The 16,081-nt window shown below is 34.8% G+C and overlaps 1 protein-coding gene across 7 annotated transcripts in view; it reads left to right on the top strand.

Annotated features, from left to right (window-relative positions):
* Positions 1-16,081, top strand: part of LOC143233084 (protein turtle-like) — a 414,845-nt gene that overhangs the window by 374,609 nt on the left and 24,155 nt on the right. For all 7 annotated transcript variants that reach the window (XM_076468971.1, XM_076468970.1, XM_076468975.1 and 4 more), the window contains exons 3-7: positions 4,330-4,440; positions 6,618-6,821; positions 7,380-7,673; positions 7,942-8,232; positions 8,520-8,807. In XM_076468971.1, the coding sequence (XP_076325086.1) occupies positions 4,330-4,440; positions 6,618-6,821; positions 7,380-7,673; positions 7,942-8,232; positions 8,520-8,807 (1,188 nt within the window). The remainder of the gene's footprint in view (positions 1-4,329; positions 4,441-6,617; positions 6,822-7,379; positions 7,674-7,941; positions 8,233-8,519; positions 8,808-16,081) is intronic.

Genomic DNA, 16,081 nt, shown 5'->3' with positions numbered 1-16,081 from the left:
TTTCCTTAAAATCGATTAACAATTAGAGTAATGTTTATTTATGCTAATTTGCATTTCTCTTCAGGACACAGTTTTGGTTATTTTACATTTTACTTGTTAGAAATATTTATACATTAGCGGGCTAGCTAACTGAATATGTGTAAACTTTGATAGATTATTATTATTACTGATCTATCTAAAAAAGAGATAAAAAAAGATAGATATAAATATCTGTTTCTGGACATGACATTTCAAATACTAAGGTGGTCTGGCGTCATGGAAAAGGTCATAATGACTTCGAATCAGAGTAAGCTATGTGCTTATCGCGAAACGGAGAATTAACCGAGCAGCACACTTAGTTAAATATACTTTTATAATGCATAGGTTTATCGGTTGGGCACGACATTAAACTTTCGTTCATATAAGAATACATACAACAGTAACATCTTAATTATACCAGAACATTTTTATTCAGCTAGAGGAGACATATAGTACGAACATTTTACTCATCAATATGGGGAAAAGAAATCCGAATTTATGAAAGCGGGTGATTGAAAGTACTCAAGCTGTCAAAATTCTGCCATCTGTTGACAAGTTTTATTAATACAGTTAAAAAAACGAGAATATTTTACCCGTTTCGTTACGCTGAAAAATGATTAGCGCTTTGATGAACAATTATAAATAATCATATTTTAAAAAAAATTATAATCGCTTATATTGTTTAATTATAACTGCTTATTACTCATTCTAGTTTACAGAAAGTGAGATTTGAATTGTCTGTGCAATTCTGAAGATATTCTCTTGTAGACTGAGAGAAGCGAATCAAATTATATATTTAGAAAACAATAAAACCATCACTAAGAGGGTTAAGTTTCTCTGAGACCAATTTCTCCGGTGTATCCGAAACCTGTGCACTGACTCGTTTTCACACATGTGGTGAGTTCTTGTGGGAACGTCCGCAGAACAAGTCCTGAAATTCTCTTGTATATATAATTATTTTTTTTTACTGAAAGGGAATAAAGTTAATAATCTCTAATAAGGGCACGAAGATCGACCTTCGGATGAAGTGCGACAACGTAACTGAACTCAGAAACGTCGACAGGTGTCCTGGGAAGCGCGTTTCATCTTTGTAAAGGATTGGCTCCTAGGGTTTGGCTCGCCCTAATATACGGATGATGTATATGCAAAGCGCCTGGCTCTCGCGGTGTCTGGAGCACTCCAATCGGCCCTTGGAAGTCCGAGGTAGATAGTGTGATTTTCGTGCTGGACCATTTCGTTATCAGTAACAGGTCTCCAAGGTGTACAGCCTTTAGTCAGTAGAACAAAGTAGGTAGGGGAAGTCGTAAAATCGATCCGTAACCTCCAAAGACTAATCAAACCAACTAGTAGTTGGTTCAATCCGAAGTTTTTTTCTCAGGATGGCTGGTGTTTAAGGGTAAATCACTATCATTCGGTAAAGCGGATGATTAGCTTGGGACCGAAACGACCATTTCGTTTTGTATAATATAATAGTTCTAGCTTAGTTAACTTGTTCAATATAAGCACAGCATCAGTAAAAGTTAAAATACTTATCACTTTCTTAACAGAAATCGATGTACTTAGCCTGCATCTCCTAGGTTACCTTTCTTCGACAGCTCACTTTTTGTCTCAGTCAAGAAACGTTCCAAACTTCTTCCCTTTCACTCACGGCTTTTCCCAGTTTCCCGTAAAATCCTTAATAAACAAATGAGATATCATGTCTCGATTATGACAAATCAAGAGAACTTCAAATCTGGGACTCTTTAACTCTCGACCATGCAGTAAGGGTGAATAGGAACATACGTTTGTGACAGGCCCTGGGTATATTTCATTCTCCTTTTGAAATATGCTTTAACATAAATTACTGCAACGCTGTGTTTTGTTGTAAAACCATCCTTCTGGGTGAGTAGGCGCTACATAGGTCAATGATTGTCTCAACTGAAAATAAGGAGAACATGAGTCAGTTTTACCTTAATTTAAATGCAACAACATAGCTAGAGACAGTAGATAGCAGATCAAACAAGATCTCTAACAACATCTCACGTTTATTGTTATTTTGAATTAAACACAAAGTTACACAATGGGATATCTGTGCTCTACCAATCACAGGTATCAAAACCCGGTTTTGAGCGTTGCAAATCCACAGACATACGGTTGTGCCACTGGGGGTCACATAATAAAGTCCAAAAGTGTCCGATAGGTCACGACCGTGTGTGTAATTAGTGCACATTCATTAACTTCAGCAGTTTTCATTACGGACAGCCTATATATGAAAGTGGCCCGGCATGGCCAGATGGTTAGGCACTCGACTCGTAATCCAAGGGTCGCTGGTTCGAGTCCCCGTCACACCAAACATGCTCGACCTTTTAGTCGTGGTGGCGTTATAATGTGACGGCCAATCTCAATATTCGTTAATAATAGAATAGCCAAAGAATTGGCGGTGGGTGGTGATGATTAGCTGCCTTTCCTCTAGTGTTACACTGCTAAATTAGGGACAGCTAGCGCAGATAGCCCTCGTGTAGCTTTGCGCGAAATTTAGAAACAAACAATACATGAAAGCTTGTAAGCACTTAATTTGAAAATTCTAGCACACTAAGCAATTTATTATTCAAGCTAACAGAAAAGAGAAAAGCACTACTTTCCCTTTGCATCGTTATTTCCGTTAATTTAAGTAAAGTACGTGCCTTTACTCTTACAATTTTACTGCCAACGAAATTATCATGTGACAGGTTATTCTTGACGCAATCATTACGAAATACTTTACTGTTTACTTGGGACGTTACATTTTTCACACTGCATAAATATCTTGGGTCTGATGGGTCCAGAGTGCTCAGTTAGACTAAGAAATGATGCGATTTCATAATCTGTTTATGGAAAAGTCTAACTAACGTTTTATTTATTGAACTTAAAATCCTTTTAATAGACGTCTATAATCGTAACAATTGCAGAAATGTTTGAAATGCACGTTTTGCATTATGTGTTCTGAACTCATTTATATTTTAGTGTTTTGGAATAAATTAATGCACAGTATGAATGAGAGAATTTTGCAATCATTAGTGGAGAACAGTTTGATTAAAAATTGCACTTTTAAGAGATGTGATGATGTAAAATTTAGTAGAATTATTGCGAAATTAAACGATTATAACAACAGTGTAATAAAAACAGGAACGACTAAGACTTGTAGCGGTCGTCCCTGGGTACCTAGCAGCTGTTTAACAAAGTATATCATTGAATTCCTGATATAAAACTCCTGGATCTCTTTTAATGACCCTCAGGTAGACTATTAAACAGATCCCTGGATCCGAGAAGTAGTTACTGGTTGATTAAATAATCTGAGTCTTAACAATTAATTGTTGATTAATGGATTTCTAACTCAGTTTTAGCTTTCACTTCTCCAGAAAATATTTAAGTAATTTGTGGCTCTAGATACGAACTGAAATAAATTCAGTTTTATTCACATATTAGTTACTACAATATGTCAATCATTAATACATGTCCTAACTTTAATTGATCTAGCACATGAAAACGATACATCAGAATAAAACGAAAAATTAATTAAAATATAAAATAATAAACACAATCGATCAGAAGATGCAAACTATTCGTTAAAATGACAAAGTGAGAAGACTTACGTTCTATACAATAAGTGTTTTATAGCTTCATTTATGTCTGCATGAATAAGTTTGAAGTTGTACGTGAAGTGTTGATAAATCTTGGGCTCCATCAAAATATATTCAATGACCATAGGTTTATTAGAAGTACGAATCTCTAACACAAAATAAGTATTATTTATCAGAAAAAAAAAAAAGATCATAAGAAGCGCATATTGCTTATTTTTGAATTTCGCACAAAGCTACTTGAGGGCTATCTGTGCTAGCCCTCCCTCATTTAGCAGTGTAAGACTAGAGAGAAGGCAGCTAGTCATCACCACCCACCGCCAACTCTTGGGCTACTCTTTTACCAACAAATAGTGGGATTGACCGTCACATTATAACGCGACCACGGCTGAAAGGACGAGCATGTTCGGCGTGACGGGGATGCGAACCCGCGACCCTCAGATTACGAGTCGCACGCCTTAACACGATTGGCTATGCCGGACCTGAAGCGCCTATAACTAACCTAATATATTTGTGAACAACTGCGATAGGAAATTGCCTCTCAAAATTAATTTATGAAAGTAAGTTTCGATTATTACATAAACAAATATTGTGTCAATACCTTCATCCGAAACTTTAACAAAGAATATATATTTTACGCACTCATGCGTCATTTTACAGATATTTCTTCATAAGCTTATTCTCTTATCTTAAGTTTTCTTTATTTCTACTACAGTTCCTCCTGGAGAACCAATCATTCTAGATGAACAGGGACAAAAGCTTGAAGGGCTTGTTGGACCTTATAATGAAGGTGACTCCCTCACGATAATCTGTCAGGCTAGCGGAGGTAAGTACTTTCAGTAGACGTGAGCATAGCGTGATCTGATTTGGAAGTTAGCTTGCCAGCTCTGCATGTGAAACTAGACTGTTCGAGAGCTACATGCATCATCAAACTATGAACATCTCGTCAAATTATGTAGTTCAATACATCTTTCTTACGTGTTTTCTATGGAGATTTATTCATCTGTATATTCCTGCTAAGTACTTACGATACATATTTTAAATTTTGTTAGTTGATTGGCGATTAGTTCTAAATGCCGTAAAAAGATTAGTATATTAGAAAAATCAAATAATTCTAGTACCGACATTAAAGTAACTATGATTTTGACTCGATCTTTTTATTGTATGCTGTAAATAAGATTTAGATTGAACACTGAATGTCTTGTCCTTCTTCCAATTGGCTTGAGATGTTTAAACTAGCGATGGATTTGAAACAGTAAAAATGCATTAACACTCGAAGACAATGTCGCATTCAAATATTCAACCGTACGTTACATGTCTGCTTTCGTAGCTGGCACATCCGCATTAGGCAGAATGAAGAGAAATATTGTATATATTTATATTAGCAAGCGATATTCCATTGAAGGATAGACTTATGTCTATATGATCCTTGTGAAGGCACGAGAGTAAATGTAATCCATTTTAAAATGGAAACAAAATACCATTTGATTGCATAAAACACTTCGGATAATAATTGTATCTCGTGCCACATCTTCAGCTCGTGCGCATAATATATAACAGTTACGTCAGGATAGCAGCTGCAGTGAGATTAATTATTTTTATTTGAAGATAAACAACAGAGAAAATCATACATAAAAAAGTGTTAGTTTTTCAGCAGTAAGATAAAAGACAAACACAACTGACAAACTAGTAAACACAAGACAAACAGGAAATCAGAGGAACTACCTCCTTGCCTGTAATATAGAAGTAAAATAAAACACCATAGAGAGATTAAATTAGAAAAGACGTATTCTTTTAATCAAAAGGTCAAAGGGAGAGAAATTAATGTGAACTGAAATTATATTGTTCTGTGATTCATTCTTCCGATGAGCCAAAAGTAAGTTCATAAAAATTCGATATTCGTTTTCTCGTGGTGAATGAAGCACAAACAGTTAAAAAGAAAATACCGTCTATAGCGCGGCAGTGCATCAGTAGGCTTAGCTACTGCGTGAAAAACGATATTAAGTGTCTTATCTCCACTTTCACAAAAAATACGGTTATAATATTTTTTATTCATATACATGAAGAGCAGCTAGAATTAACATGCAAAACGTATATAATATGAACATTTCATCTTTTTTTTTGGCTTACTGACAAATAATATCTATGTTGGTGAAGAGCACCCTCAAAACACAATCGATTCATAAATACAATGGAGAATGACATCACCTTGTTTTGTTTATTGTTGTTTTCTAACTACTAAACATTGAAAATCCAGTGTCGATTGAAAATACAATAATTAATCTACACGTAAATTGAAAATCCAAAATCGGAATTTTCAGCTTAAGAAAAGTTTTAATTTTCGTTGTGAATTTTGTTTGCATTGTCAGCAATCGGTGTCAGGTTGTTCAATGTCTAGTATCAAAATCTAAATTGGTTTTGACAAAGTTTGTAAATAGTGAAAAATCTAAATTTTGAAGCAAGTGGAAAATTAATGAAAGAAATGTGAATAGATTTTTATCGCAATCTGATAAATGTTTTAAAAGATTTAAGTTTATGTACATCATAATGCAAATTATTTGTTTCCACGAAAATTTAAGTTCACTTTTTTTATTCCAAGTTAAAATGCATTAAATCTCTGCATTTAAAACATTGACAATAACGAAAACAAAACGGAAACAACCAACAAAGAAACTAACTATTCCGGCATGGCCAGGTGATTAAGGCTCTCGACTCGTAATTTGAGGGTCGCGGGTTCGAATCTTCGTCACACCCAACATTCTTACTTTTCAGTCGTGGGGGCGTTATAATAATTCGATCAATCCCACAATTCGTTGGTAAAAGAGTAGCCCGAGAGTTGGTGGTGGGTACTGATGGCTATCCTTTCCTCTAGTCTTACACTGCTAAATGAGGGACGGCTAGCGCAGATAGCCCTCTTGTAGCTTTGTAGGAAATTAAAAAAACAAACAAACCAAGAAATCAACCTTTAACAGCTTTCACGGTCATTTTCTTTATTTTTCTCAGGAAAACCTCGACCATCTGTGACCTGGTGGCGAGATTATGCTCTTTTGGATGATAGCTATACGTTTGAAGTTGGAGACGTAGTTGAAAATCGGTTGAAACTCGACAGACTTCACCGACATGACCTATTGGCAGTACTGACTTGCCAAGCGTCTAACAATAACATTACTGTTCCTGCATCGAATGCTATTACTATTGACCTAAATCGTAGGTGTATTTTTAAAACCTAGAAATGCATATAATCTATGTACAATTCTTTTTATATCAGAGTGGCCACAAACTTGTTAAATACTGAAAAAACAGGAAATTATATAAAATGTTTGAAAAAAACCAGAGAACTTGTTGTTACCTCATTTGTCTCAGAATTTGCATACGCACCCAAACCGTGCTACGTATTTGTCTCGTTATAAGTTACAGTGATTTTAATTATCAAACATTGAAGTGTCAGTGTGGTATATCTACTCACCTGAAGGCTTTGAAACTTTGAAAGATCATGGATAAATTGAGAAATATAACCCGGAATGAAGTGACCACTCTTTGAATATTTTCAAAATGATCTTAAAATGAAGGTTATGTAGGTCATTGGTCGTTTTAATTAATGATTATCTTGTAGTCGATGTGTGATCGAATTAATTTTTTTATATTTTTTTTAATTTTGTAAGCGGTTTGATTAGGCTAAGAACGTGGAAAGTTATAATTTACTTGAATAATAAAGCTGAAATCATTATTAATGGAAAAATCATTGTTTATTTCTCTTCTTATTAGTGAAACCGGTAAAAGTGGTCATCACACCTTTCCAGAAACCTTTAGTTGCTAACAAAGAAGCAGAACTGACATGTGAAGCTAAAGGCTCGCGACCTGCTGGAAAAATCTCGTGGTGGAAAGCAAGTAAACAAATGCAGAACACTCGCGAGAGTGTACTCCACAACGGCGCTATTAGCAGCATTCTTACCTTCGCGCCATCTGTAGATGATAATGGAAAATATCTCTCTTGTCGTGCTGAAAATCTGTTGATTCCAGGAAGTGCCGTTGAAGACGGATGGAAACTGGATGTGCAATGTAAAATCTAGTTCATTTGTACATATTTTATTTTCTTATCGAAATTCACATTAATAGTTAAATTCATGAGTTCAGTTTTTGTGTTTACAGATTACAAAACATTTATTTCGTGTATTTCTTAGAAATTCAAGTTTAATGAAAAATCTATTCAAATTTATGATTATGGTTCTTTATTAGCAGTATTGTATTTTCCATGGAAAAGTTGCTAGAGTGGTATTTGTATGAGGTTAGATTAATGTTTCATAAATCACGGGGTGGTTTCTCTTAGACCCACCACAGGTTACTCTCCAGCTTGGTACCAACCTGAAAGTAACGAACATTCAAGAAGGAAACGATGTTTACTTCGAGTGTAATGTTCGGGCAAACCCTTGGATCTTCGATATAAGCTGGCAGTTTGAAGGTCAGGATCTCGCTAGCAACACATTATCTGGTATCATTATTAGCAATCAATCGCTGGTGCTTCAGAAAGTGCAACGGAGCTTCAGAGGGCGGTTTACTTGCTCGGGCAGTAATAATCAAGGGCTTGGCATTAGCAATGAGATATTTCTGAAGGTTAAGTGTACGTTTCCATTTTGTAGTCTTAAAAGATCTTTATAAATATGTAAGTCATATAAATAAAGTTAACGTTTGAAATACCTTTCAGTATAAGACGAAGACATACAAAAGCATTAATGCAAGGCTTATTTGCAGTCTGGAGAAAAAAACAAATTTTAAAATTAAATATTTTATTTCAGCATAGATTTAAATTGAATGATTTCATTTGAAACTAAATCTTATCAAATGTGAAACGAACGTGTTTGAATGTAATAGCTTTCTTTGTCATTGTTTCTCCTTCGTAATTTTTAGATGCTCCATTTTGTAAGCCTGGACAAAAGATGACGTACGGGGTAGCCAAACACGAACCCATTGACGTTTTGTGTGAACTGGATTCTGATCCTGATGACGTCACGTTTCACTGGCGTTTCAACAGTTCGTATAAAAGGTCTGACAAAATCATGTATTCAGTTGACCGGACACTCAGTAGAGCAACATACAGTCCCGAATCAGATGAGGACTATGGAAAACTTCTCTGTTGGGGGACAAACAACATAGGGATTCAAAGAGAACCTTGTGTCTTTAACATAGTTCCTGCAGGTAAGTATATAAAATAAACACGAAATTAACAAAAAATTATACAATTCACTGAGACAAACACTATTTACGTACTGGAGGAATCTTCTATATATAGACTGAAAACAACAGACGAATACAGACATATTATTCCACTTTATCCAACAAATATATTAGAAACTTCGTCCTTTAATGTTTCAAATCTAGTTATTTTTTAAATAACATCATGGGGATATTCTGGGTAAATTGGCAAGAATATGAATACTATTGCTGTCTTATCTGTTTCGAATAAATCAAATAGCGTAGCAGTAACCGCTAATATAAGTATATAAGTTTTAATCTGTAAAGTATTTAATAAGACATTTTATTTGATATAAATTGGTACCAAGTGAGTAATAAAAGCTTAGGATAAATATTTTACAGTCCTTTCTTTAGGCATGACAACTTCCAAGTTATTACTCAATAAGGTATTCTTACCATGTAAGCAAAATAACTGTAAAGGTATGTAGAGAACATACACGCGTTCACCCTTGTTTGTTTGTTTTTGAATTTTGCGCAAAAATTCACGAGGGTTATCTGCGCTAGCCGATTCCTAATTTAGCAGTGTAAGACTAGAGGAAAGGCAGCTAGTTATCACCATCCACCGCCAACTCTTGGGCTACTTTTTAGCCAGCGAATAGTGAGATTGATTGTCATATTATAACGGCCCACGACTGTAAGGACGAGTATGTTTGGTGCAACGGGGCTTCGAATCCGTGACTCCCAGATTACAAGTCGAGCGCCTTACCCCACCTGGCCATGCCAGGCTCGCGTTAACACATATATTTTTCGTGTTAAGTATCGTTTTAACATTCTTATAAAAACCACAGTTGTTAGAATTTTCAAATCGAGTGTTTCATAGTGTTGAATTTTTGCTTGATGAACGATTATAATAGGAAAACTCTCTACTAAACATAAAATATGGTATTTCAAATGTTGTCATTTTTGTTCTTCTGAAGATCGTCAATATATTCATTAACCTTTTCGCATGAATTCAAAATGAGGGCCTATGGATACACGCTGCGTTGCTTCAAATGAGAAGTGCCTACTTCTCTTTACCCAAGAGAAGTGCTTTATTATTTCTCTGACAAACTTTATCTACATATTATGTTATTACTTGAAAAAGTAAAAACTGTCATTGCTCTGGAAGTCTTAACAATGGAGTTTAGCAAAGCCCAATAATGGAACGTAATGCGTAATAACAATTTATAGTCTGGGGGAAATTCTCAAGAGGTTGTCTTTTCAAGAATCATTCAACAGCTCAGAAAAAATAATCATACTTAGCATTCTATTGAAGAAACATTCTCAAAGATTTCCAAATCTGACTTTTTACGCATGTTGTAAAGCGAAAGTGTATTGTCAGCTTTCTTTTCATGACAATTTGTTTCATACTCCCAACGAAAATCTGCTGCGCAAAATCAAAATTACTGCAAATTTTTCCAATAATCATAAACTCGTAAGAAAATGCGTTATGAATTTTAGATTCTCAGCTCAAAGTGTAGAAACTTGTTACCAAGTTGTTAGAAGCTATAATTAAAATACTTTACTCAAAATTTAGTTTCACCTCACAAATTTAGTGACTCAGCTAAAATCACGCATTAAGTTCCCGATGTAGCTTTGCTATAAGAAAACGCAGTCACACCCACCTGAAACTAGACATGTTATGATTTACATTAATATTGTACAGTATTCAACTAGCTCGTTTAGTAGAAGTTAGAACAATTTTTCTTTAAATGAAAAACTTTAAATTAATTTGACATTGTTACGTAATTTATCATTTTCATACACGCACTCAACAAATTTGTAACATCTTCAATATATAGCAATGGATTATATTCAAAAGTAAAAGCAGCTAGGCACGTATTAAAAACACTGTTTTCGATATCTTATTTATTTTGACAAAAGCTAGTCAAATCAGTATTTGGATTCAGAAAACAATGAATGTAATTTGCTATATTCGTGATAAAAATAGACTTTTTTGATATTTTTAATTATATTTTTTTTGTTCAGTCCCTTAGGGTATTTTTTAAGAAGAAAAGTGCATAATATTATTGTTGTAAGCTATAGGTTTAACATATTTAGAGTTAGATAGTGGAAGCAAAGCACGCTAATGATACAACGCATTTACAAACTCAAGATTTTCGTTGGATCTAGTAATTTTGTGCAGTATTTTGAAACAGAAGTACGATATAAGTATGAAAATCAATGTGAAGTTAATGAGTAATCGCTAACTGAGTTAACAGATTTTTCAGTAGGGGCTAGTACATATATTTCGCAGTGATCGAATTAATAAATTTATTTATTATTTAGGTGTTTCTTAGGTGTTATTTAACAGAAGTTCTGTTAAATAGTTATTTGAACTATTGTATTTGGAGTTAGGACGACTGATAAACGTAGTGTGTAGCATACGTTATTGAAAAATAACTTAATTTGTCATTATTATATAGACTGGCCTTATATTTTTCTTAACTAATTCGAAGTACTCGCCCAAAGATAGAACACATTATAATAGAGGTGTCAAAAAGGAAATTATTTTAATGGAAATAAAAAAGGAACTATAACAAAGTTTTAAGACGACAACCCATTACAAAGCGAAAAAAAACTTTACCAGATATGGTGAAACAGTCGAAATCGTCAAGACGAAATAGAGAATTGGAAAAAGAACAAAAATAATAAAACAGAAAACTGAAAGAACGAGATAGAACATTGATGACGATGAAGAGAAAAAAATAAAGAGATAAGAAGAATGAGCTAGAAAATTACAAGAAGACAGAAAAATAAAATAAGACCAAAAAGAAATATGTAGGAAATCAATAGAAGATCAAGAGGTAAAACATCGATGCGAGGTTAAAGCTAGCATCAAATAGCTTCTCAGTTTATAACCATAAAACACTGTGCAATTATTACACCAAATGTCAAACTTCCAGTGACAAAAGGGATTGTGGTCGTTGTATCACCAATAAGTAAAATACCCATAGCAGTAGTCATTAGAAATAAATCGTCATCTAGGAATTGTAACTCAGTGGAACCAAGCATTCTGGCGTATCTTCAGGGATTGGTGATTATAAGAGCTTTCTTGGACATGAAGAATATACCAGCTTGTGATAAAGTGAAAAGTAACAATGGATTTCATCGAAGTGATATGGTATGCTTGAAAATAATTCTCATTACAATAAAGGACAACTGCCTTGTTAAGTAAGTGTATTGAAGGACTATATATTGTACTGAAATAATCAATGACGTGGCTTACAGATTCCAAATTGATAAGCAGTCCAAGCTATATGTCATTTATCAAAGTTGTCTTTAGAAGTTTTTCAATAAGAGAACAACGAGTTGGGTAATTTTAGAGAAGAAATTACTTGCAGAAAGTCAAACTCATAAAAATTCCAGAGTTTCTGATGAGACCACCTACTTATTGAGAACTACATCAGAAACAGGACAATAAGATAATTCAATCAGCAAACCTAAATGTGAGAGGAATACGACCGAAAAATCCTGATGAATGTACAGCTTGGTGTCCTTTTTACTTGTATACTAAAATTGTTCAATCCAGGAAAGGGCAGTGTTGTACGTTATACTTTCTGTATTTTAAATCGTATATTTATTTATTATGATCATGCAATATATCTAGAAAGTTCATGAACATTAAGGTCTCCCTATAAAAAAAAAAATTGTGTTGTATTCAAAACAGGGTATATGATACAGATAGGAAAATCAATGTGAAGTTTGTGAGTGAAGAGTGATTAACTTAGTTTAGTGCCAGTTAGATGGCGAAATTCATTGCGTCTGCGATTCGGTTAGTTTAACAGTAGGAGTTACTGTATTTGCTATCCAATGAGTAGGTTAGTAAATTTATTCGTAAGTTAGATGTTCAGTAGTTTCAGAAATTTTTTGTTGAACGTCTTGTTAATTATTATTTTTGATACAGATAAGTTTAGCTTGTACACTGGTGGCCAACATCTTAAGGCCAATAAACATAAAGAAAAAATATGCATTTTGCGTTGTTAGACTGAACCACTTATTTGAGTAGAGCTTCGAAAGATGAAAATAAGAAAAGGAAAAATAAAAAACTTTTTTAATATTTAATAGGGAAAATGTGAACACTATGAAATTAGTCTAAATACTAGTTGATCAAAAGTTTTAAGATCATACTGAAACGAAACGTTAATAGGTAAGCACGCAACGAAATTTAGTCATTTGTGTTCAATCATTAGCGTTGTCAACATCTCCCACTGGCATCTCCTGTGTAATATCAGGTAGAAACATGGCAAAGGCTAAAAAGTTGACATAGTTTGAAGGTGGCAGAATTGTCGAGCTGCATAAGCAAGGTCTTTCTCAAAGTGTTGTCGCTAATGAGATTGGGCGTAGTAAAACTGCTGTTGCAAATTTCTTAAAAGACCCTGAAGGATACAAAACGAGAATTTAAAGTAGTCGGCCCAAGAAAATTTTGCCGGCGTTGAGCAGGAGGATTCGATGGGTTGTCCGGCAAAACTCCAGCTGATCGTCGAACCAGATTAAGGCCCTTACAGACGTAGAATGCAGCTCAAGATAAATAAGACGGCATTTACGAGAGAAAGGCTTTAAAAACTGTAAACGTCTTCAAAGGCCACGCCTCCTTCCACACCATGAAACAGCTAGGTTACACTTTACTGAGAAGCACTAAACATGAAACGTAGAAAAGTGCAAGAAGATTTTGTTCTCTAATGAGAAAAAAATTAGCCTGAATGGTCCAGATAGCTTCCAACGTTACTGGCACGATAAGAATATCCCACCTGAGACATTTTCTACACGACACAGTGGAGGAGGTTCCATCATGATCTGGGGTGCTTTCTCCTTCCATGGAGCAATGGAGCTTCAGGTTATACAGGAGCATCAAACAGCAGCTGACTACATTGGCATGTTGGAGAGAGCATCCTTATTGACTGAAGACCCTCGCTTGTGTGGAAATGTCTGGATCTTTCAGCAGGATAACGCTGTAATCCACAGGCCTAAAGACTTAAGACTTTTTCATGGCGAATAACGTGATTTTCTTGGACCATCCAGCGTGTTCGTCCGAAGTAAACCCCATTAAAAATGTTTGGGGTGGATGGACGTCAATTCCAAACAGCGCATGATCTTCGTGAAGCCATCTTCACCACTTGGAACGACATTCCAACCAGCCTTTTGCAAACGTTTATATCGACCATGCCAAAGCGAATGTTTGCAGTTATTCGCAATGACGACCGTGCAACTCATTCTTAAGACCTCTTTTGGGCATTATCTACCATGTTTCGGACTTCTTTTTGGTATGATCTTAAACTTTTGACCAGCCAGTATTTAGGCTAATTTCATAGTGTTCACATATTCTCTATTAAATGCTAATTTTTTTATTTATTTTCCCTTTTCCTATTGTCATCTTTAGAAGCTCTACTCAAATAAGTGGATGAGTCTAACAACGCTAAATGCATATTTTTTTCTTTATGTTCATTGGCCTTAAGATTTTGGCCAACAGTGTATGAAGCATTATTGAAGAAATTAGTAGATCAGTTGTTGTTAATGGACTAGACGTGATATAAGTTTACCAAGAAATTACAAAAAAGTCATCTCTGTTTCAACCATGCTATATCCGCCGTATCCATTACCGACAACGCATTTCGTCCACTACAGAACTCACCAAGCCAGCTTGAACACAATTCTATTTATATAAATCATATTGTCACAGTAACAGATAATGCCCTTTCAAAATTATCAGAGCACGACTCTAAATACATTACTGAATGAAACTAGTCCTGTGTGACAAAATATCCGTCATGATTTTTGCAAGTTTTTTGAAAGCTTACATCATTCAAAGGCTCACAGAAACACAACTTAATTTCTACAACACTGTGTTCCAGATATTAAATAAAATATTCTTCTTAACGATTTTTGAGCGAAGTGTAAAAATCCAGCTTACTTGTACTAAACTGCATAGGTTGAGTGTCTTAGGTGTGCATGATTTTGGAGACTCGCCACGTCATTACAGTATATATCACCACGTTCGATCACGCTCAGTATGATGGCTCAGAATCTTCACAATAACTTTGCAGTGTATTTTTCTTTGCAAGGTCATCTATCATAAAGCTAATAAGCTCAAAGCTCACCATTCTTCCCTTCATGCTTTTCTTTAGCTATGTTTCCTGTCTGATAATGCCGCATAAGTTACATGTACATATGTTTCATCTCTAACATGTCTGTTCAGTCGATGCAAGTGGAAGATGAAACTGCTTTTCATACAAAGCGATACCAATCAAGTCATCGGTTACAACGCCTGTGAATCTCTGTGCGATCAGATTGTCGAAACATATGTACACGTTGCTTATGTGGCAATTACCTGACAGGAAAACCTTCATTATAATGTGTGCTTTTTCAAGGACATGTGGACAGCTTTTCCTACTGATCTTTGAGTTCGTAAATTATCACCTATTATAAGATGCTGACTTTATTACCATAGCCAGGACTTGTCGAAGAATTCTTTTTGAAGTCCTGATTTATGAAGATGATCCATGTTCTTTTGTTTCCAGTGTCATTCTGTGCAAGAAATATTCCCACTTTGTAAAACGTAAATCCCTGATCTAATACATCTTTATGATTTGAGTGTATGAATATTTTACGTCAAAAAGAATACTTTTTTCTGAAAACTTTTGGTGGCGTCACACCACTCACAAAAACTAAGTAATGGCAAAAAGTAGTTGTGATACATCCCATAACACTACATTTTAAATTACATGATTTTCTGGTTTGTTTATTTAAATTTTTTTCGAAATAACGTACTTAAACCATCTGTGTAACAATAGCTTGTTCTTCGCGAACGAAACCTGATATTATAAAGGAGCTTCGGCCGAACGTGTTTACGTTATAAAAACGTAAAAACGCTTTATTAAGTTTTATTCTAGCCGGGAGGCAGACTTAACCTAGTGGCTTTTGTGCTAAAACAAAAAAGTCCGACTGTTCATTTTCGTAGCTGTTGCTTCACAACCGCCTATTAAACTGAGTCTGTGGCTCTGTAAGAGAGATGGTCAAATCCTACTATTCGGTCAGATAATAGTTATCAAACATTGGAGACAGGTACTTTTTAACTAAATTGTTTTGCTTTGTTCTAGCATTCCAAGAATAGGACCATTTGTGAGGGGAAACATTCATTCCATATTATTTCTGTTTTGTCTTAGAAATATGTAAGGCACATGCTTTGTTTTGTTTTTATAAAATCCTCAGACAAAAATAGATGACCATTACGCATCTCT

Source organism: Tachypleus tridentatus, chromosome 12, assembly GCF_004210375.1.
Source record: "Tachypleus tridentatus isolate NWPU-2018 chromosome 12, ASM421037v1, whole genome shotgun sequence".
NCBI lineage: Eukaryota > Metazoa > Arthropoda > Merostomata > Xiphosura > Limulidae > Tachypleus > Tachypleus tridentatus.
This window is presented reverse-complemented; position numbering and strand designations above follow the sequence as displayed.